This window comes from Neopsephotus bourkii, unplaced genomic scaffold (genome assembly GCF_033783945.1).
Source record: "Neopsephotus bourkii isolate Nb327-2 ecotype Australia unplaced genomic scaffold, CSIRO-AGI_Nbou_v1 NB_1768, whole genome shotgun sequence".
NCBI classification, from domain to species: domain Eukaryota; kingdom Metazoa; phylum Chordata; class Aves; order Psittaciformes; family Psittacidae; genus Neopsephotus; species Neopsephotus bourkii.
This window is the reverse complement of record NW_026902242.1, coordinates 12,155,714-12,178,937: the sequence shown is the minus strand read 5'-3', so window position 1 is coordinate 12,178,937 and position 23,224 is coordinate 12,155,714. Positions and strand designations below refer to the sequence as shown.

The following is a 23,224-nucleotide window of genomic DNA, read 5'->3' as shown; positions in this document are numbered from 1 at the left end:
TTGATTTTGTTTCATTCACTATGCTACAGTGATCATAGACAGAGGTCCAGATTTAGTTCTCACTATTTGGTGCTGCTCACATAATCTCTCCAGCCATACTTACTTTATCTCTTATGCAGATGTTGTAATTAACTGTACACTACTTGTTCTAATTATCAAAATTGGGTTCTGTGAAAGGTGATTAAAAATCTAGAGGTAACTCCCATTAGATTTAAACTGAAAGTCAAGCCAGAAAAGGTACAATAGTGTAGTGTTTTGACCATGACTTAAACTTTTAGCTTTTCATATATATATATGTATATATGAAAAATAGCACATAATTTCATTACTGCTGGTTATGGCTTTTTATTTTGAAGTGGCTAAAAAATTAGTTGCACCATAGAAGTTCTTGAGCCTTTTCTTCAAGAGCTTATGAGGTCTTTTTGTGAATAAATTAGTTTAGGCCTAATAAATGGCAAAATCAAATAATATTTTAAAAGTTTGCTTGTAGATATTTACAAATAAGTTCCCTTTCTTTGCCACAGAATGAATGTCTCTGTTACTTTTTGTATGGAACTGGAAGAGTTAACATTTGAGAGCCTAGAGATTTTAATTTCCTTTTAATATTTGCTAAATTAGTATTACTACCTCAGAAGAAGCACTTTGTCCTCTCTCTTTTTCTTTGAACCCTTCATGTAAATTCTGCATGGTTTTCTTCACTTTTTCTTTCTCCAGAGGTCCTAAGTTTTTTAACTCTTGACCCAAAACTGAGTTGTAACTTTGCAGAGAGCCCATACCTCATGTCTGCGTCTGACAGTTATTTTAGCTGGGTGATGATTAGTGAGCATGCATCTTCTCCTCTTGTTCCTTCTAACTCATGCAGAACTAGTTCCAAGGAGAAAAGACAACGTAGAAAGAATTGCGCCCTGCCTATACCACCCAAGGAGACCTCTGGCTGTGCTTTTTGCAGCAGGATTTGCCTATCTCACATTGGCCTTTTTAGTCATCAGTGCACTTTTAGTAAGTGTGGGTAAAGCCCTTCCCAAATCTTCATTCGCGAAGTCAAGCCGTGATGTTCCTTCTGGACCCATGACAATTTCAGTCCAGGGTTGTAGTACGTCACTGCTCAATTTGATCTGTGCTTTGAATCTCTCATATGTCTCTGCCATAAATACTTCCCTTCCTCTGTCTTTTCCCTTTAAGGGCGCATTTCTTTGGCAGAATGTGTAGCACACATGCCATTTGAGCTAAGACTTTGGAAACTGCCTTTAGGATCAGCATGGAGACAATGATACGTACCTCATTAATTTCCTCTATGGTGCTCACTCAATCACAGGGAAGTGTTATATTTTGGAGTGTAAGAAGTGCTGCTGCTGCTGCAGATTACTCATTAGCAGTAGAATATTGCTCAAGTATGGGAATTACTGTGCATATTATTTAACTCATAATCTGTTAGGGTCAGTGAGTGATGATGGCAGGAATGACATCACTTTCACTCCTGTTCCTGGCTGATACTGTTTTTGTTGATTGTTTCTGGTGAAAGTCTGTATTTAGAATCAGCTATGATCAAGACAAGTGGAAAACAATGGCTGTGGAGATCAGTGGATTTGTAGATCTTGTGAAAAGCAATTATAAGATATCATACACAAAATTTTTTACACAAAAATTTTTGCCTTCAAAGTGAATAGTTGAGAATGAAAAGTAAATAATTGAGAATGTAATTCAAGCTGAATGGATAAATGTAAATAAACTGTAGTGTTCCCTGTATACTTCAGTCATTCCAGTCAGTTTGCAAAACAGATTGTGAACTCAAAAATGCAGCAGCAGTATTATACAAGTGAGTTTTTTCCATCTTTTGTCTCATTGTATTATGGTATGTTAGTGCGTAATATAAAATGTATGTGTAAGAGAAGTCTTTGTAAGGACAGGTTGCAGTATGCACTGTGCGCAGTGCAAGACTGTGACTGTTGGTTTCGAATGTGGGTTTTTTTGTTTTCTACTTGTGTGCAGAAGTGGACCTGTTTGAGAGGGAACCTGGGCACCCAGAGGGAGCCACGGTGTGCTCTGATACATCCTTGGCCAGGTACAATGGCCAGGGCCTGTGGACAGATTAGGCTTCTGTTGCAACTTAAAGGCACCCAGTGAGACTCTACTACTTGTGGTTTCCTTTAATGCTTCCATTGTGTTGAAAACAGGACCCCAATTATAAGCTAACTGCTTTTTATTTGTGGGAATTTTCTTACTTGGTGGTAGCTTTGAGCATTTTCATATCTTCTGTGGTTTTCTTCCCATTCCTGTTTTTTTCTGATGTTTAAGGATTTGGAGTTTCTGAGAAGTGGAGCTCAAGTTAGCTCAGTTAGAGCACAGGGAGCCTGAGTAGTGGAGTCATGGATCGTGGAGTGGGCTTGGAAGTGCAGAAGATAGTCATAAAATCACAGAATGGCTTGAATTTGAAGGGACCTTGAAAGTCATCTAACCTTCAACCCCTCTGCCTCAGGGCAGGGATGCCTTCCGTTAGACCAGGTTGCTCAAAGCCCTCTTCAACCTGGCCTTGGAAGCTTGTATTTAGGGATTTGAAGGAGATGGCCCAATGTAGGGTTACTGTATCCCAGTCTTTCCCACAGCTTGTACCACTACCTTAACATATGTTTTTCAGACTCCTGCTTGAAACTGTTTCTAGCCTGTTCTCTTATCTGAGGAGAATTAGGATGAATGATTGGTGGGGTTTGCTTTTCAGCATCAGATTGGGAGATTAAATCCATCTGAAATTTTCAGGTTCAGGTAGGAGCCACCAGAGCTTGACTCAGGACTGTGTACTTTAGTTACAGTAGTCAAGTACATGTATGTACAATGCCAGTAACTTTGTTTTATTTTTAAAAATAAGTGATCAAAATCTGTATTCCCATGGATAAAGTGTTCCATTTTTTGAAACTCGCTGAAACAAATCAACTCTCTGAAAAATCTTCCTGAAATCCAAAACCCTTTAAAAATTCTTAAAATTTGAAAAAAAATTTTCAAACACAATTTGTGTCCTAAAAAGATTAATTTGAAAGAAGAACAAATCTTACTGAGAACAAGGCATAAATTTAATGATTAGATGTGCTGGTTTTCATTTGAAGAGATTTAATTCCTGTCTTAATCAGCTCTTTCAAGGCAGACTTAAAAAGAGGCCTGAGCGATGACTGTAGTATAAACAAAACTCTTTAAAATGACTCTAACTACTGCAAGGGTGCCAAGGGGCCTTTACTGCAGGCCCTTTTAGGTACAGATATGTACCTAAAAATATTTTAAAACTACTTTTAGTCCTATAGTGAACTGTAGTAACCTTGAAAGAGCCCATTATAGTCTGCAGGGTTAATAAGTATTTACATACATTCTTTGCTATTAGTGATTTATTATTGTTAAATTAAGATTAAAAGCATGCAGGGCAAGAGTTGAAAGTAAGTCCAAAGCAAGGCAGAGGAATGAGTGAGAAGGTCAGTGACAGCTGGGAATGACTTTTGCATGCTCTCCCTGCACAAGTGAGTAGATGGTGCTCTCCCCAAACAGCCAACTAGACAAGCATTTTGCAGACAGTTTAGGAAGCTCAGCCAGTTAATCCTGCACTCTGATAGCAAGTCTAGATAACGTTTTGTGTAGGAAATTCTGGTACACAGTAATTGTGTTTTACCTGTGTTGATTTTCACATTAAGAAGACTTCAGAGGCATCATCGTTGTGGTTTAGTAGCAGTGCCAGGAACCGCTACCTGCCTCTGGAAGTGAGACTTCTGAACAACCTGAATGTGCTACAGTGAAACAAAGAGAGACGTTAAACCCAAGTCACATAGGCATTTTTTGTACACATGGTGGTACATGCAGTATATGTTAAAGATGTAGTGCTAGCACTTGTATATTTTATGTGTGTGGTTTATCCATAATGGTTATCTGTTGATACAGAGAAATCCCCAGTCATCATTTGCTTCTGTAAGGCTTACATGTAGTCACTCTTTCGCGGACACCTCCTTGTTGTGGGGGAAGAGCTTGCGTGCCCTTGTGACATTAGGAGCTATGCTGGTGGTGGCACATGCCTCTGGTAGGGTCTCCCATGCCAGACAGGTCTCAACTAAAGGGTCAGAAAAAGTGTGTCCATGGGCAGGATGGGCTCACTAGCTTTTGGGCAACCATCCTAGGAGAAGGACAACTCTAACTTCAAACCCGGATAGATGGAGCTTGTAAAGCCCTGTAAGGCCATCCATCTAAGAGAAGGACACGCTAATCACACCTACGACCTGAGGACTTTGCTGTCACTGTCCAAGCTCGCTAGGCCCTGGCAGATAAACCTCAGGTGTAAAGGGTGGGGCCAGTTCTGTGCACACTGTGCCTCACCTAAAAAATCCACTGTGCAGGCCCGAAGGGTTTACCCACGCTTGCAAAGCCCTGTAGCGACAGGTGAGGGATGAAATGGCAGGTGATAAGGTGCACTGGAAGTTGCAGACCCAACCCTGCATTCAGGCGGTTCAGGACTTTGGTCGCTCAAGACTGACCTAGGAGATGACAGTCTTGTTCAGCAGCATCCTGAATCACCAAGCAGCCTTTTTCAAGTACAGCACTGCTTGCTTCATATGGAGAGAGGCCTAGAAAAGGTGGCCTAACCAAAGCTCATCTCCCCCTCCACCTGGTTGGCTAGCTGCGGCCAACGGGCATCTTCTGTTGCGGTCGTTTAAAGACAAAGAGACAAAGGCATACACCTGCCTCCAAAGGTGTGTCCAGATTGACACTCGCATGTTGGAACATCAGAACCATGCCTGATACAGTGAACAGCGGGCGTCCTGAGTGCTGTTCTGCACTAATTGCCCATGAATTGTCAGGATTTAACATTGATATTGCTGCTCTCAGTGAAGTTCGCCTTCATGAGGAAGGTAGCCTTAAAGAACATGGTGCTGGCTGTACACTCTACTGGTCAGGCAAATCCAAAACTGAAAGTCATCTTTCTGGAGTTGGCTTCATGATTAAAAACTCCATAGCCTCTAAACTTGAAAATCTGCTGATAGTTCATTCCAATCGTATTATCTCCCTACGTTTTCCACTACACAATAAGCAGCATGTTGTTCTTTTCATCATATGTGCTTCAACTCTGCAAGCTGACCTTGCAGAAAAATTCTACTCCGACCTGCGTCACCTCACTCAAAAGGTTCCTATAGAAGATAAGGTCATAATCCTTGGTGACTTCAACGCCCAAGTAGGTAAGAACTTTGAAGCCTGGAAAGGAGTACTAGGCAAGCACGGTGTTGGCAGCTGCAATGATAACGGTCGCCTCTTACTAGAGTTCTGTGCAGAGCAACAGCTTACCATCACCAACACTATTTTCCAGCAGAAGAACAGCTGGAAGACAGCCTGGATGCATCCTCGATCTAAACATTGGCACCTTATTGATTATGTTTTAGTGCGCCAGAGAAATACTCATGATGTCTGTCACACCTGAGTAATGCCTAGTGCAGAATGTCAAGCAGACCACCACCTTGTGCGTTGCAAACTTAATTTCCACTTCAAGCCCGAATATAAGAGGGGCAGCATTCCAAGGAGGAGGCTCAATGTTAATAATCTCCAAATAGCTGCAGTGAGGGCCAGCTTTCAGGCTAACCTTCAAACTAGGCTTGAAGACCGGCTTATAGATTGTTCTCCTGAAGTGCTTTGGCAACATATTAAAAATAGCATCCTGCAGTCCTCCATAGAATCCAGTGGGTTCTCCTTAAAGAAAAACAAAGACTGGTTTGACGATAGCAACCAGGAGGTCCAGGAACTGCTAACAAAGAAGAGGTCTGCTCATCAAGCGCATCTCACTCAGCCACTTTGCCATGAAGAAAAGCAGCCTTTCGTCTTCCACGTAGCAAACTCCAACAGAAACTTGGAGACAACCAGAACAAGTGGTGGCTCAACCTAGCAGAAAAGACTTAGTTATGTGCAGATCTGGGTGACCACAGAGGATTCTATGAGGCTCTGAAGGCGGTGTAAGGACCCACATTCCAGGTTCAAAGCCCCTTCGTGCAGATGGCCAAATGCTTCTTACAGATAAAATCTCCATCCTGAATCGTTGGTCTGAACATTTTTAAACACTCTTTAGTGCTAAAGGTGTAGTCCAAGGTGAAGGAATCCAGCACATTCTAAAACATCTGGTGTAAAATGAATTGGATTTAGCCCCTACCATGGAAGAGACTCTTAAGGCCATACAGCAGGTGAAAACTGGCAAGGCAGCTGGGGTTGACAGAGTCCCACCTGAAATCTGGAAGCATGGAGGCCAAGCACTTCATGCTAAATTTTGTGAACTAGTTGTGCGCTGTTGGGAACAAGGTAAATTACCATCAGATTTTCCTGATGCAATCATCATCACTGTATAAGAAAAAAGGTGTAAAGTCAGACTGCTGAAGCTACCGAGGTATAACTCTGCTCTCCGTTGGTGGAAAAATTCTTGCAAGAATACTATTGAACAGATTAGTACCTGCTATCACAGAAGAACTTATGCCTGGAAGTCAGTGTGGTTTCAGAGCTAATAGAAGTCCCACAGACATGGTATTTGTTCTCAGGCAACTGCAAGAAAAGTATAGAGAGCAGAATAAGGGGCTCTATGTAACTTCTGTTGACCTCACCAAAGCTTTTGATACTGTGAGCAGAAAAAGCCTGTGGCTGATCTTGGAACGATTAGATTGTCCCCCCAAGTTCCTCAAAATGATCATTCTGTTACATGAGGATCAGCAAGGCCAAGTCAGATATGGCGATGCACTCTCTGAGCCCTTCCCAATAACCAATGGTGTGAAACAAGGTTGCGTTCTCACACCAACTTTATACACAATCTTCTTCAGCATGATGCTCCAAAGGGCTACAGTAGAACTTTATGAACAAAATGGCATTTATATTTGATATCGTACTGATGGTAGCCTATTCAATCTAAGGCGACTGAAGGCCCACACTAAGACCCTAAACCATCTTGTCTGTGAACTGCTTTTTGCTATTGATGCCGCCCTTGTTGCCCACACAGAAGCAGCTCTGCAGCGTTTAGCATCTTGCTTTGTGGAGGCAGCTGAGCTTTTTGGCTGGAAGTCAGCTTGAAGAAGTCAGAAGTTCTCTACCAACCAGCACCACAACAAGATTACCATCATCCCCACATTACCATTAGTGAGTCAGAGCTTGAGTCAGTTCAGCAGTTCAGCTATCTGGAAGCATTATTTCCTCAGATGCCATGATAGACAAAGACATAGACAACAGAATAGCAAAGGCATATAGAGCCTTCCAAAAACTCCATAAAAGAGTCTGGTGCAATAAACACCTGAAGAAAAGTACAAAGATCAGTGTCTATAGAGCCATTGTACTGTCTACTCTTTTATATGGGTCTGAATTATGGGTCATCTACCGCTATCACCTGCGACTCCTCGAACGCTTTCATCAGCGCTGCCTCCATACAGTTCTAAACATCCATTGGACTGACTCTGTGTCTAATGTCACTGTCCTTGAACAGGCAGGGGTCACCAGCATCGAGGCCATATTGCTGAAACTGCATCTGTGCTGGGCAGGGCACATCTCTAGGATGAAGGATCACCACCTCCCTAAGATTGTGTTTTATGGTGAACTGTATGCACTGTTAGCTGCAAGAGAGGTGCCCCAAAGAAGAGATACTCCCTGAGACAATACCTTAGCCTTGGCCATATTAACTACCATCAGTGGTCCACCTTGGCCTCCAGTCGGGAGACTTGGGAGACACACCATACATAATGCCGTTGATTCCTTTGAGAACTCACGCAGGACTAGTCTCGAGGAGAAAAGAAAATGTAGAAAGAATTGCGCCCCAGCTATACCACCCAAGGAGACCTTTCGCTGTGCTTTTTGCAGAAGGATTTGCCTATCTCACATTGGCCTTTTTAGCCATCAGCGTGCTTGTAGTAAGCGTGGGTAAAGCCCTTTCCAAATCTTTGTTTGCGAAGTCAAGCCATGACATATAGTCAGTTTAAATTCTGCTGGAGAGGAGTAAAAAACCAGGCGTCCTTGCTGCCCCAAGACCTTAAGTGGCATTCTCAAATTAGAAACCCAGAATTAACTCAGTATTTTACATCTGATCTGTGGTCTGGATGGATGGTTGCTGGCTTGTTAGGTGTTCCTTTAAAACAAATGGGACCAAATACAAACTTTCGGGCTCTTTGTGGAGATTCAGTTGTAGTGTTGGAGCTTTCCTCATTTCTAAGATCTGGTATATGCTGCTTGCATCCCCTTCTAAACTGTGTGGGAAGCAGTTTTCAAGCTGGGACACTTTTATGCTGACTGTTGAAAAATGGAGTTGTCTCTTTCGAAGAAGCAAAGGGAGAATGTTGGCCTGGAGGTGGTGAGATGGCATCGGAATATCATTCTGCGGAACTCAGAATTGGGCTGGGCTATTTCTGATACAGAATAACAGAATTTAAATATAATTTTTAAAGGGGTCTTGTGTAGTGACATGTTTATGTATGCTTGAATTGCATTACCAGTTATTTTTCCATGTCATCTTCATGCTTTGGGAAGGAAGGAAGCAAATAAATGAAAGCAAGATATCCTTACTGATGTGTTTTTTGGGCTAAGGAGTTGTTTTTCAGCAGAGATGGACATCTGTTAACAACTGCTTTTTGTGAATTATCAGTGATCTCTTTGGGTTAAGGCGGTATGTGAAGACCCCAGCCTTAACCATGCCGGGTCTTTTGTGGTGTAAGAAAAAGCCAGTTTTGGCTGCAGAAAGCCCCAGGTGTGATGGTGGGATGCAGCAGAGCGGAGAGGAGTGGCAGCGGGAGGCAGCCCGGGTCTCTTCATGGTGCATTACCAGTTCTACTGACTGAGCCTGACCAGCTGCTGTGGAATTACTGTGTAAGCCCCTAGCTCCAGTGTGCACTGAGATACTGAAACCATACTTCAGGTTCCAGTGGCGATCTGCTCTCAGGAATAAAGAGGAAAATGCAAAGAAAGATGTGAAATAGAAAACTGCAGAATTGGCAGGGGAATAATAACGCACTGTTATTGATGGCTGTCTGTTGTATCAGGCATGATGTACAGGCAGCGTGCTAGCTATGCAGAACCTGAAAAACGAAGGACTGAATAAAAGCCATTGAGCTATTACGGTATTTGAAGAGTGCACTAGGTTGTTCCAGTCTATTGAAGACAAGTGGGGAAAATTCTTGTTTTAATGATCTGAGTTTAATTACCTAGCTAAAAAAAGTCAATTAATTATAGTGGGTTTCCAGTGATTATATTGGACTTAATGTAGCTTGTAATGTCATATGTGCTCAGCATAGGCTTGTCTTTTTTTCAGCCTAGTCACTGTGTGTTCACAATGGACCAGACTAAACTGAAATGAGTGGGAGACTCTACAAGTGATATCACTCTAATGAATCATTTTTGTCATTCATGTGTTAAGCAGTATGACGTGCATGTGTCCCATGTAACTTCTCTAGCCCTTTGATCACCTGGCACTTCTTTCCTAGGAGGAAATTTTTGTTTTATTTTGTTGGAGATTAAAAAGAAAACCAACAACCAAGCCTCTCCCAAAACAAACAGCTCACAACAGGAAATCCCAACCCATAGGTCAGGGTATAAATTAAAAGAGTATTTTGTGCTCTTAGATTAGAAGACTGTGAGATCCGTGGTGGTTCTCAGCTTCTCTGAGAATTAATTTTCAGCTTGTTAGCCAAGACAGCCACGTATGTCACATGTTAATCGTAGCCTTACTAGCAGGTGCTTAGGTATTCTGCTGTAGAAGATCATGAAAAAATAGGAAAAGAACAGTGGACAATAAAATTACAGACAGAACTGCCACATTTTATGTTTTCAGATCTACATACGTGGACCATCATGACTGTTTTCATTTGGTTTTAATAAAACCTTTAAAGGTCGCTTCCAACACAAACCGTTCTGTGATTCATTCTATGCCACGCATTATCTGTCCTGGCTGAAAATGCCACATCTACCTAAACCTGATTTTCTTTGGGAGATTTTGGATAAGTGCAATATGTATTTCTGTGGGTAAATTTCAGGTACAGTTTGTTGTGGTTCTAAAATGCTTGCATTGACTGCATTTGGCAACTTCTGTGAAGATCACGAAAGTTTGGCCCCATTTAAAGCAGATCCATCCCAGCGGGATGCCCTGACTGGAGCTGACAGATTACACAAGAAGAGTACCTGGCTTGAGATCATAAGGGAGATAAGAAATGTGTCATGGCAGTGAAGATGTCATTTCTTCTTAACGAGAAATTGGGAAAAGCTTCATGGTGTCAAGCAGAAAGTGAGGGGTCAGGAATGGAGGCTGGGACTGGGAGCTGGAGATGAGTACAGAGAGTCAGAGGTGACACTGGAGGGGAGGTAGGAAGTGAGAACAAAATGCATTAGCCTACATTGCTGAGGGGATGCTGGCTGAGCAGAGCTTGGGGTTAAGAGGAATTGAAACGTCAGGCATAGGAGTTCTGTGTAAACTTCCTCTGTCTTAAGTGGGTATGTGCTTTGTTACAGTCTTGAAGATGCTACTTACTATTTTAGCTCTCGTGTTGTTAGTTCTTGATTATTTTCTGGCTTTTACATTTCCAGAGCCAAACAAGTTTGCACTAAAAAATGAACTTAAGTTCTTTGTTGGGCAACATGTAGTGCAAAAAAGGTGTGTGGGGAAGGCTGCCAGTTTAAGCAATGAAGCTATTCTGGGGGGGGGGGAAAACCAGCCCACAAACAAAAGCAAGCAGGTTTTCTGATGTCTGTCTTAAGCCAGGCCTGTATTGTGACATTATTTGTAGAACTGTAAACCTTTTTTTGGTTAGGAATTTTGACTGTTGAGGTGTGCACAAAGCCGACAGTGGCAGGCTTGTACCAGCTCTACTTAGGCTTTCCTTAAGAAAAGATCTTATGAAATGCCCTATCTATTCAGACTAGGGGCCAGATGCTGTGGGGCATGTCAGCTGAAGCATGGGGCTGGAGTGGAAGCTAAATGCATGGATAAAGTAAGGGCCCGACCTCTTTTGTGCCAAGGGGAAGAAGGAGTGGGATGCAAGGGGTAGCCTGGTTGGGGAAAAGGGAAAGAAGGATAGAGAGGCTGGAGTATGAAAATGCTTGAAACCAGTGACTTAAATGCTCATGTTTTGTGTGATGATGGTGGCTTTATGCTCTCTATCTAATTTTTCAGGGTGTCCCAAAACCAAGTAGGACAGCATTTTACCTTTGTGCTCACCGACATTGAAAGTAAACAGCGGTTTGGATTTTGTCGTTTGACATCAGGTGGCAAGGTCTGCCTCTGTATTCTAAGGTAAGTCAGTGTAAGAAAAATTATGTCAAGTACAAAAAAAAAAAAAGAGAATTCTCTGCTAATGTGTTTCACTTCTCTATCAGGGTATCATTTTTCTGTAAGTGTTACCGTTGATTTCACATGAAAAGTTGTCCCAAGGACCAGGTGATGGTAATTCTTGTGTGAGGCTAAATATTCTGTTTAATAATGTGAAATCTCTGCTTAAAAGCAGAGAACAATACACTGCAGCTTTTAGAGGCTTGGAGTGTTATGTGGATATTTTTACCTTCTAATGAGATCTTTGTAAAGTATCCAGTCAATTGAAAAATAGAGTGCACTATTCTGTATTCCTGTCCTTGGAAATATGATTTTTAGGTGTCTCTTCAGTGTTCTTTGGCCAGACTATATCTAATATAAGAAATGCTAAAGCCAGATAATTCTCAGTTTCAGAGCATGCCACTTTGTTGCAGATGTGATACCGATGATGGAGAAATTGACTGCAGTGAAACAACTTGTTTCTTCATCTGTGTTTTCTTTCTTCTCCCATAAGATACAGTTGTTTAGCTGAGATAAACATCTTTTAATTGAATTAATTTAAAGGTAAATTCGCAACTTCAGTTGAGAGCCTAGTAACCTGTAATGCTCCTGGAGGAGATGGGAACATCCAGCTCAACAGCACATGAGAACAAGACAGCTGCAGTCTAATTGCTTTTATAGTGAGAATCCCGAAACACAAAGTGAAAGAAGAGCTGTGTGCTGCCAAAGAGTCATACACTTTGTCAGCAGAGGGGCAACTTCGAGAAATTTAGAAAGTAATATATAAGATTTTTGAAGAAAAGCAGCTTATCAGTTATTTGGACACCATGGAAGTCAGGCAGTCATGTAAGGTGTCATGAGTTAGGGAGACAAACCCAACATCAACTTGTAAAAAAGCTGATGTTTTGATATCAGTAAAAGAACACACAGAGGGGGAAAGAAACCCAAACAATATAGAAACTTGTAGAGTAGTGCTCAAAATTATTGGAAATATCACCCAAAGATGTCTGTGAGCTTTTAAACAATTCCAAACTAAGGTTGAGGACCAGTACACTGGATGTTTTTGGGCAAGTAATGTAAAAGTAAGCATTTGCTACAAATATAGCAAAAAATATAGTAAAAATAGCAAAAGGAAAATATTTTAAGCTCTAAATTGGCTTTCTGAGATCTTGAAAATAATTCTTTAATACTTCAGAAAGATTAATTCCTAGGATTTTGCAGTGTTATAATACTTAACCTCTTTGTGATACCTTCTGTTGATATATCTTGTTAAGGCCCAGAGTAAGAATGTGTGTATATGCTTTTAGCTCTCTTCTCCGAGTTAACCTTTTACTCCCCCACCAAGCCAGAAACCGTATTTTTTACTTGTGTGCATAACATTGGCTGGCTGACTTCTAATGCTATAATAACAAATGTTTAATCAGTTACTCACAGTCAAATATGCACATTTAAATACTGCATGTAGTGCTGCAAAGCAAAGGACGCAAATTCTCAGCTCGTGTAAACTTGAGTATTTCTTTCAGCATTTCCCCACAGACATACATAAGCTAAAGATTAGGCAGTGATCTGTTACTCGGTAGAAATAACTAGGAAAATGAAAAGTGGCAAGCTATAATTTTTGCTGAACTGTAATCAAAGCATTGCCTTTATTTCTTTTATTGTGACAATGTCAAATTTACAATGCATAGCTGAATGTGAGCACCAGCTTCATCGCATTGTGCTTCTACTTGGTAGGCTGCTTCTCTCCAGTTTGTGTGATTGTTGTGTATTTCCATCTGATATGTTCTAGTATCCAGTCTGGTTTCTGCACTGAATCCAAGATTCATTAGAAGTGACCAAGTGAAAGAAGACTCATTAGCAGATTTCTTTTGGCATTTTATCTAGCTCTCCCTTTTGCAATTAACCAAAATCAAAGAAAGCTTAACAAATGAATGTTGTCTTTATATATAGTGTGTATGGATGTTCATACTCACTTTCTCCCACATATGAAAAGAGCATAAATTTGTATCACTGTATGTGCACAGAATGATTCTCATGTATGAACAATTCAAGCTAGTTGTTTGTCACAGATATATTATGCAATAGTTACAGGCTTTTATGTAAACATACAAATGCAGGCATACATAAATACCATATCAAATGACACATCTACATATGGATATATGTGTGTATCGCCTCAAACAGGAGGAATATATGAAGATTGCTGACTGGGCCTTTAACAAAGACAATAGTCTTTTTAAAATCAATTACAGAAAATTAACTAATTGAAATTGTCATAAATAACTAAAATATAAGTAAGAATCTCTGAAAAGAAGAGCAGGAACAGGCCAAGGTGAGAAGGAAATACTGTAGAAATTTGTACAGGTTGTTGAGTGGGGAACAGGACACAACTTTTTTCTTGTGAATGTCTTTTCTGGATGGTGCCAGGGCATGTGTTAACCTATGCGCCAAGGCTGCTAAAGAGATAAGGTTTGAGCTGCTGAATGGGATTCTTAACCAAAACCTGAAGAAAAGGCTGCTTGTCCTCAGGTTTTACACCAACAAACTAAAGCTGCTTGTAAGGTTAGTCTTGTGGTTTATGGGACTTCCCTCTATAATATATTCTTCATCTGAAACACTAATTAATCATCTCTGAATTTGCAGCCACATGATCCTGCTTTGAACTGGATAGTTTCAAACAGAAAATGTACATGTAAAATTCTTTTGTAAGTTTTATGTTGTTAGTTTTTTTCCACTTTTTCTATACGCATGTATATGAATTCTTTAAACAGAATTTTCTGCCAGATCATAATGTTTTGTTCAAGTTCAGTGTATGTTTATACAGTGATATAAAAATCTCCCAAGGTAGCTATCTCAGGCACTTTTGTCTGAAGAACTTAATTGTGATAGAGTACAGTCTAGAATGATCATGCAGAGCTTGACTGCAGCTGCCGAATTCAAAATGCCAGTAAGAGCAAAACCATAATAAGATGAGAAAATAAATCTTGGATTATTCTTCACAAGTTTTGTGTGATTCCTTTGCAAGTTTTGTTTTGTTCTTTTTTCTTTAAACTTCATGGCTGCTTTGTGAAGCTCTTGGTGTGAATCCTGCTGTGTCACCTCCTTCCTCTCCACAAACTGCTGAGCTAATGCAGGCCCGTAAGAATGAGGGGTACCACAACAGGAATGTTGTAATAGACCTTTGTTGTGTTCATACACTATGTTGGATCTTTTCTTCTAGTTTTGCTTTTTATATTTTAAGTTATAACTTTGCCAGTGAGATTTGAAGTGGCACAGTAGAAACTTCAGTGTTTGCTTTTGCATAATAGGAGATTTAATTCTTCTGGGTATTATTTCTAAATATCTATGCTGTTTCAGTAGGAATAATACTTTCTGGGCTTACATGAAATAGGTTTTTAATTATCTGAACATTTTTTTTTTAGTACAAAGTGCAAATAATTTAACTGAAATTTATGTTGTTAAAAATCTTGACACTGTTGAAGGTCTCTGAAGTTGACCTGATGTATCCAGAGGAACAATATGCATCATTAAAATGCTCAGTCTTAGATTTCATTAATTTTATGCCTGTAAAATTGTCACCTACATTTCCAAATGAAATGCTCTAATAAGGAAGACAGGTTTATGTGGTAAGCCTTTGTAGTTCTTCGGTTCAGACCACGCTTGAAGGTTTCTCACTCTTCCTTTAGGCAAATCCCTTAGAAGCAGAATGTTTCAATTTTACACATTTTGTGTCAATTTTCCAGGCAGAAAAGTAGCCCCTAGACATTAGACATTTAGCTACGGAAAGGCAGTTTCCTTAGTTTTATTTGATTACTAGAAGTTAGGTTCCTGCTGGTAGTTCAGGACTGTTAGTGGTTACCTGACTATTTGACAGAAAACATTTCCTCTCCTTTATTTAACCTTTGACTTATGAATGTAAAAGTTTTATCAGAGCTATAGTAGAAGCACCAGTGAGGTGGAAGTCTACTTATGGCAACAAGGTTTACGCATGACTTTGAATAAAAGTCTGAGCTCCTGCCTTGTAGCTCATTTGGATTAAAAGAAAATGCTAAGTACATTTTTAATTAACCATGAAATATCTTGGGCTCTTGCTTTTGTGACAGGCAGTGGCTGTGCTTTTAAATAAAGGGCACTGTATTCTTAACTCAGAAATCCATATCTATTAAAACAATATTGTGTATCTTTTGACATTTCTCTTTATTATGGGAGAAATGTTTTGTGGCAACTTTAGAGAAATTGCTGGATGTTGTTGGAGGTTGTATGTTTGTCTTGTATGTTTCTCAAACAGTTATTTACAGTCACATAAGGAATGCAAAGACAATGTGCGCAATTAAAAAAACAGAAGAAACCAATAATGGTTTCATAGTTTAAGAACCTAAATTATTTTTATTTGAAGTTTAGGCTTCTAAATACATTAAAATTGAGAATTAAAGCCTTGTTTTTCCTGTTTTATCTGCTGTGAAGGGGCTTCATTGATAACCTTTTGACATTTTTGTAAGACAGCTAATTAATTACAAAATGCACTGCTCATAAATATGAATACAAGGACGATGGTAAGGTCTCTCTAGTAATGGACTTTAATTTTGATTTTATCTGCTGTTAAGGGGTGTATTAGGGTGACAGTTTTGAATGATGACTAAAATATTACAGGTCTCAACTGTTAAATTCAGCTGTTCCAAGAGTATTTTTTGCAGACAGCACATTTCTGTACTGACTTGGAGAAAGATTTGTTACCCAGCCTAACAGATTTGTGTGCTGGATGACTTATTGGTACATCCACCACTAAATGTGTACATAAAACGTGCTAAGCAGAGTTTAAATAAATTTGCAAGGTTTGCTGGAAGGATGACCTAGAAGATTCTTTTAGTTTTTAGTTAAACAAGTGCCATATAAGACAAACAACGCTCAGTGCTGGGTCCTACACTTGAGTCACAGCAACCCCATGGGATGCTACAGACCTGAGGAAGAGTGGCTGGAAAGGTGCCTGATGGAAAAGGACCTGGGGGTGCTTGTCAACAGCTGGCTGAATATGAGCTGGTAGTGTGCTGAGAAAGGCCAGCAGCATCCTGGCTGGTGTCAGAAATCGTGTGACCAGCAGGACTAGAAGAATGATTTTCCCTTTGTACTTGGCACTGGTGAAGCTGCACTTTGAATCCTGTGTTCAGTTTTGGGCACCTCACTACAAGAAAGGCATGGAGATGGTGGAGTGAGTCCAGAGAAATACAACAAAGGTGGTGAAGGGTCTAAAGGACAAGTCTTATGAATGGTGGTTGAGAAAACTGGTAGTGTTTAGCCTGGAGAAAAGGAGGCTCAAGGGGAGACCTTATCACACTCTACAAGTACCTGAAAGGAGGTTGTAGTGAGGTAAGTGTTGGTGTCTCTTCCCAAGTGCCAAATGATAGAAGAGGAAATGGCCTCCTGATGCACCAGGGGAGGCTTAGATTGGATATTAGGAAAAAATTTTGTTACTGTAAGAGTTGTCAAGCACTGGAACAGGCTGCCCAGGGACGTGGTGGAGTCACCATTCCCTGGCGGTATTTAATAGACATGTAGATGTGGCACTTAGAGGCATGGTTTAGTGGTGAGCTTGGCAGTGCTAAGTTAATGATTGGGACTTAATGATCTTAAAGGTCTTTTTCAAACCTCAATGATTATATGATTCTAAATACGGTGTTTACCTAATATAATCATGAAATACTACTGCAGTGATGAAATATAACAAGGGAAAGTGTAGAGTCCTGCATCTGGGCAGGAACAACCCCAGGTTCCAGTATAGATTGGGGAACGACCTGTTAGAGAGCAGTGTAGGGGAGAGGGACCTGGGGGTCCTAGTGGACGACAGGATGACCATGAGCTGACACTGTGCCCTTGTGGCCAAGAAGGCCAATGGCATCCTGGGGTGTATTAGAAGGGGGGTGGTTAGTAGGTCGAGAGAGGTCCTCCTTCCCCTCTACTCTGCCCTGGTGAGACCTCATCTGGAATATTGTGTCCAGATCTGGGCCCCTCAGTTCAAGAAGGACAGGGACCTGCTGGAGAGAGTCCAGCGCAGGGCAACTAAGATGATTAAGGGAGTGGAGCATCTCCCTTATGAGGAAAGACTGAGGGAGCTGGGTCTCTATAGTTTGGAGAAGAGGAGATTGAGGGGTGACCTTATTAGTGTATATAAATATATAAAGGGGGAGTGTCACGAGGATGGAGCCAGGCTCTTCTCAGTGGCAAACAATGAAAGGACAAAGGGCAATGGGTACAAACTGGAACACAAGAGGTTCCACTTAAACCTGAGAAGAAACTTCTTCTCAGTGAGGGTGACGGAACACTGGAACAGGCTGCCCAGGGAGGTTGTGGAATCTCCTTCTTTGGAGACATTCAAGACCCGCCTGGACACGTTCCTGTGTAACCTTATCTAGGTGTTCCTGCTCCGGCAGCAGGATTGGACTAGATGATCTTTTGAGGTCCCTTCCAATCTCTAACATACTGTGATACTGTGATACTGTAATGTGTGGATAAGGATGTAAAGCCGGTATCATGGAAAAGTTCATTTATGAATAAATCTATTTACTAGGGTAGTCTGAATAAACTAATAAAATAATTAACACCTGTGCCTACAATATTAGCCTGTGATATAAGTGGAAAAAGATGTTGCTTCGCAGCCTTGAGGATGTTACAAAATTAAGAGCTTATACCTCCTCTTTGAATTGAGAATCTAATGTACCATCAGATAGCTGTCTTTATTATGAACAAGCAACCTGTGTTTATATTTACTTTGAATGCAGAGATGCGTTGTATATGTACACATACAGATGGCTCTGTTTATGAAGACAACAAATGTAACAATTCCTTATTGTACTGAACTAATAGCAATCAGATACATACAAGAAAAATGTAATGGGAACCTTTTTGCTTTCCATTAGATTTTTGTAATACTTTGTTGCAGTAGAACAGTCTTATTAAAAATATCAACAAAACCTTTTGCAATTAAACTGTGCTTTTGAAGAACTGAAGATTATGTGGAAAAGAAGTAGAGGACAGGTCTTGGTGGCCTTTGGTTTCATGCCATATAATGTAATGGAGTGCTTGTTTTGATTTCCCTTCTTTTCAGTTTAAGAGGCATGTTGAAATTCTATTAAACTTGTGTCTGTGATTGTAAGGCTTAAAGCGATTCCTTTCCCAGTCTTCTAGCTCAGAAAGGAAACTGGCGTTTTTAAACTTTGTTCAGGTAGTCTGGTTTTACAATGTTTTTCTTTGTGGTTTTGTTGCATGGAAGCGTATCAAAAACTTGATTTTGCTAAGGAAAGAAATTCATGTATGAGTCCTCTGGTCAGCATGCCTTGCAGTACTGAAAAACCCCCACTCCCTTGGCTTTCTGCTAGGGTTCATTAATTTCAGATAATGAATTTGACCTTTTTATGCATAGACTTAAAAAATGCATTCAGTTTTTCTTTTCATGCTACGAGGAGAGTTGAGATCATGGATACAAGAAAGAAATATTATTAATATTTTATTGAAGTAGAAGCATTTATTTTTATAGAATGTTTTTCATAAATGTTCTTTATGAAAAATGAATGATCAGATAAGATTTTAGAATATTCTATAGCAAAATATGCTGGGGTGTCATACACTACTAGGCAGAGGTGATAGCAAAAGGCTGGAAAGCTTGTACATAATCTAACCCATTTGTGTGTCCAGTGTTACAATATTGTAATATATAACTATCTGGTCCCTTGACTTGGATGGAATCACTATCTCTTCCAGTCCCTGCTGTAGTTCTGGGCTGGTAAGTGTTCAGTAGCTCTGGCATTTGCAGGTACTCTGCATGCTGTGGTGAACAGTTTTGTTTGCCCATCTCTGTGGCATTTCAGCAACATTTGTAACCACGTTAACATTGTTTTAGAAGGTGATAGAATAGGAGTCCTAGGTGGAAGGAAACTCAAAGGTTAGATATTTTAGGTGCTGTTATGATGGATCTCTTACAGGGGCGTGCAGCATTTATGCCTGGAAGCAGTGAGTGGCCTTTCACAGGTGCAGTGAAGTAAATTTTATGGTTATCTAAGAATGTATGGAAAAGTAAATGCAATAATGTCACACCTTAACTACTGTCAACAATACCAAGCTTTAAAAATGTCTGTGAGCATTAAGAGGTTGATGTGATTTTGATGAATAGCCAGCAGAGTGTGAGAAAGGCATTAATGCAGCGACTCTAAAAGAAATCATTGCCTCTGTGGCTCTTTGGCTTTGCAAGAGTAGATTAATGATGGTTCTTTGGTGTGGTTTTGTTTTTTTTTTTTTTTAAGAACCAGCAGTTAAGCATTTATAAGGATAGCATAATAAGATTGCTAGGGAATACATAACTATGACCATATTCAGATTTCTGCTGTTCTCTTTCTTAGCTGAACAAATCTGTGATCTCTTTCTAAAGCCTTTCTAGCTGTGTACTGAGAACAGAAGTGTTACAAAGAAAACATAACTCTTGACTGGACTCACTGCACAAAATTAGGCTTGGTTTCTCTGCCAGCCAGGGTTTCCCCCAGCAGGTTTCCTTTGCCTGTCAGGAAAAAGCGCTTAGGTTCTGCATACTGGCTATTTCAGTTGCAGATAGCATGTTTCCTGAAATAAAGAAATCTGAAATTTTAAGCTCTGTCCACAGCACACACAAAAGCTTTTAAGAGGTGCATGGGAAGTGTGTCCATGGATTTACACTGCCCTGAATAAGAAAGTGTGTAGTATTGTTACACTGGATGTGAAATGTGGTAAAAATATTTCAGGCTTTTTCTCCTTCTGAGCCCCCACTCAAGCAACTAATATTAGCCATACTATTACCATTTCAGTGGTGTTCTTTGTGATGAAATTCTGAAAGATATGACAAGGTGTATAACTTGTAAATAAGGAGTAATTTATACTGGTACCATTTACCTTAACCTGACTTACTACATGCATGTTAGGCTTAAATAGAAATTGTAGAAAGTTCTGTAGCGTGTTGTCACTCATGATATCACTTTTATAGGTACCTTCTGTAAATAGATGACAAAAAATGGAACTGATGCCACTGTGTTTGAGTTTCTTTTCTCATGCTCTTCAGTTCTGTCTCATTTGTCTTCTGTTCTTTTTAACTCATTGAGAGTGTTGTACACATATGAGCTGCAAGTCTGTGTTGAAAGCTTGCTAAGTATCCATGTCTTGATGCGCGCTGTGTTTACAGTATTGGATGAATGCTCTCTTATTTTTGTTCTGTCTGTGGAAATGACCTTATAGAGTGACCAATATTCTTACATCTCTTACGGCATCTCTACTATTGCATAGCATTGCACTACTCATCAAATACGGGGTACCTGGTCTGCCCAGGTAAAATTGGTTTTCATTTTCCAGGGAAGCAGTAGTTCTTGCAGTTCACCAGGTACAACAGGATATAGAATTTCAAAATTTCCAATAGCATTCCTGAACATTGTAACAAAAATAATGTGAATGTGATTTTGTAATGTTTAGAATGATTTTTTTTATGCCTTTAAAACAATGAGAATTGAAAGTATTGTGAGCTTATCTATGCCTAATGGAACTTCAAGCAGGTGTCCGGAATAAAGAAAGATAGCTTTGCTGCTATCTAGCAGTGATGTATTATTAAAAGTGTAGGAAAAGCTTTATGTGTTTTATTTATGTGTAGAAGTATTATAAAAATGTGCAAGTCAATTAACTGTAGTAGCATTTTATAAGCACTGGGAAAAATACATTGATATTTTACTAAACTGCTTTTTTCCTTCCTGTTTTAGTTACCTGCCATGGTTTGAGGTATACTACAAGCTCCTAAATACCCTCGCAGATTACTTGGCTAAAGAACAGGTAATTTTAGATACTGTGTTTCTTTCTGTAAAGTAATTGTCTGGAAATAGTAGTCACCATTTGAAGTGCTGTGAAATGGTTCTAAGCTGTTTAAAAGTTACACATTTTTACATTCCTCATATTGAAATCCAATGAATCTGAACATACAGCTGCTACTGTCCCTTGAATCCCACATTAATCCTAAAAAACTGCTGAGAATATACCTGTACAAAGCGTCAGTGTGAGCAAAGTGTCACATCACTGGAGATCTGTGCGACATATTGATTGTAAACTGTAGATCCTTGGAACTATCTGATTATCAGTTACAATATGATGTACTGTTTTACCCTTCCTATTAACTAACAACTACCTCTTGTAATTCTGTCATCTCTAGCAATCATCAACTAGCAAGACAAAATTACTTGCAGCATTTGGTAAAGAATCATGATGGTTTCGTTTGCATATTCATGAGCAATTAAATGCATTCCAGGATTACACAGGAAAGGAAATACTGGCATCTGCCTTTACTGAGAACATTAAAGCTATACCTTTCCACTTTACCTGTATTAGTGTACTAGTTTGTAATTAAAAGAACGCATCAATAGTCAGCCATATGCTGCAGACTGGAAAAGTTGACATTTCAGGAATACATGAACTGTAGATTAAGCGATTATTGTACATTATAGTAAATGGACTATAGAAAATGATGGTATTTTATCTAAAAAGAAAATGCAGTAGAAAAATATGGGGTTAGCTGTGTTTAAAGTGCAGAATACATTTAAGTGTTATAAGTGGTATAATGAGACTTCGGTTTCGGTCCCAGTTTCACTGTAACAGTAAAAATTGTTATTAAGGTTGTATTTGACAGAAGGGGTAGGGATTGTCTTCTTGTTTCTTGACCACTGGTTCTGGCATTGCAACTGTTAATGCAACTAAATTAAACTGCTGGCTTGTAAGTTTGTGTTCCTATATACTGAGAAAACTGGTTTGATGGGTCAGAAATTTTTAGCCGTGTATGGAAGTATTTTGTTGCATTGCCCAGTGCCGTATCTGTGAGGAGCCTGTTAGAGGACATTGCTCCCTTCTGGCCCAGGTACTGTTGTATGAGCAAGAGCCAGACCCAAAGTCTTGTTTACTAGTAAGAGATCCAGTATTATCAGTCTTACAGGGAGAGGTGGAAGCTTCCTGCAACCTCAGACAATATGTTTAAACACTGGTCCTGGCTTCTCACTGGTGTTCTTGTTTTTTTCCCCTGACAACAAAAAGAATTGAACCTTCATGAACAAAAACCCAAAACTGAATGAAAATCCTAAATTAAGGTCGGGGATCCTAGTTAAATCCAGTAGCTGCATGTACTTTTTAGTAAACCTTATTAACTGTTTCATGTGCTCTGATAAATCATTTTTAAGGGGTGATTAACACTATCTTCAGTTGCAAATGATGGGATTCATTTAAGGGGTATATGGGGAAATATGTAAAAGGTTGATTTGCAGATACAATCATTTTCTGAGACAGAAAATGGGCTTGAATTTTATGCTTAATATTTAAATACTTCACTGTAAATTACAATTGTCTTTCTCATTAACCATACATATATATGTCAATATATAGTTTAATGTGTCTGGTTTCTTTTAATACAATAATTAACTACCTTTAAATACATTCCCTATAGGAAAATGACTCAAATGATTTGTTGAAATCATTGTATAGCCATCCTGTGCCAAAGGCGAATGCTTTAGTCAGTTTAAGTGTGGTAAGTATTCTCTGTTTAACTCCTACTCCAGACTATAAAACAGTATGTAAGGTTGAAACAAACAAAAAGCCCCATGAATTACCTTTGTAAAGAGTAAACTTGTGTTACTTCCCATCATTAAGTGGCTTGGCCAACCTTTTTCTTTTTGTCTGCGCAGAGTAGAGTTTGTCTCTGTTGCTGTTCCCTTAAAGTCATAGTCATAAAGAAGCAGAAATTGGGAGTTTTCTCTATGGATGATAAAGTAAGCTGCAGTGGCATCTAGCAGTGCTAAAACAACTTTTTTTTGTGCTTCCAGCTGTTTCGTGTAGATACTTTTGGTTTCTCCTGCTGTGAATCAGGAGACACTAACTCGTGTTTTATTGCTTCTCAAGTCTGAGTAGGTAGACTTGCAG

General features: G+C 39.7%; 1 protein-coding gene across 3 annotated transcripts in view; it reads left to right on the top strand.

Moving 5' to 3' along the window:
* The window catches only part of DENND1B (DENN domain containing 1B), a 159,559-nt gene that overhangs the window by 62,734 nt on the left and 73,601 nt on the right, over window positions 1–23,224 (top strand). For 2 of the 3 annotated variants that reach the window (XM_061378960.1, XM_061378961.1), the window contains exons 5-7: window positions 11,135–11,254; window positions 21,031–21,100; window positions 22,752–22,832. In XM_061378960.1, coding sequence (XP_061234944.1) covers window positions 11,135–11,254; window positions 21,031–21,100; window positions 22,752–22,832 — 271 coding nt within the window. Of the gene's footprint in view, window positions 1–10,811; window positions 10,953–11,134; window positions 11,255–21,030; window positions 21,101–22,751; window positions 22,833–23,224 lie in introns of those variants that run through there. The other variant, XM_061378962.1, reaches the window with a different exon arrangement.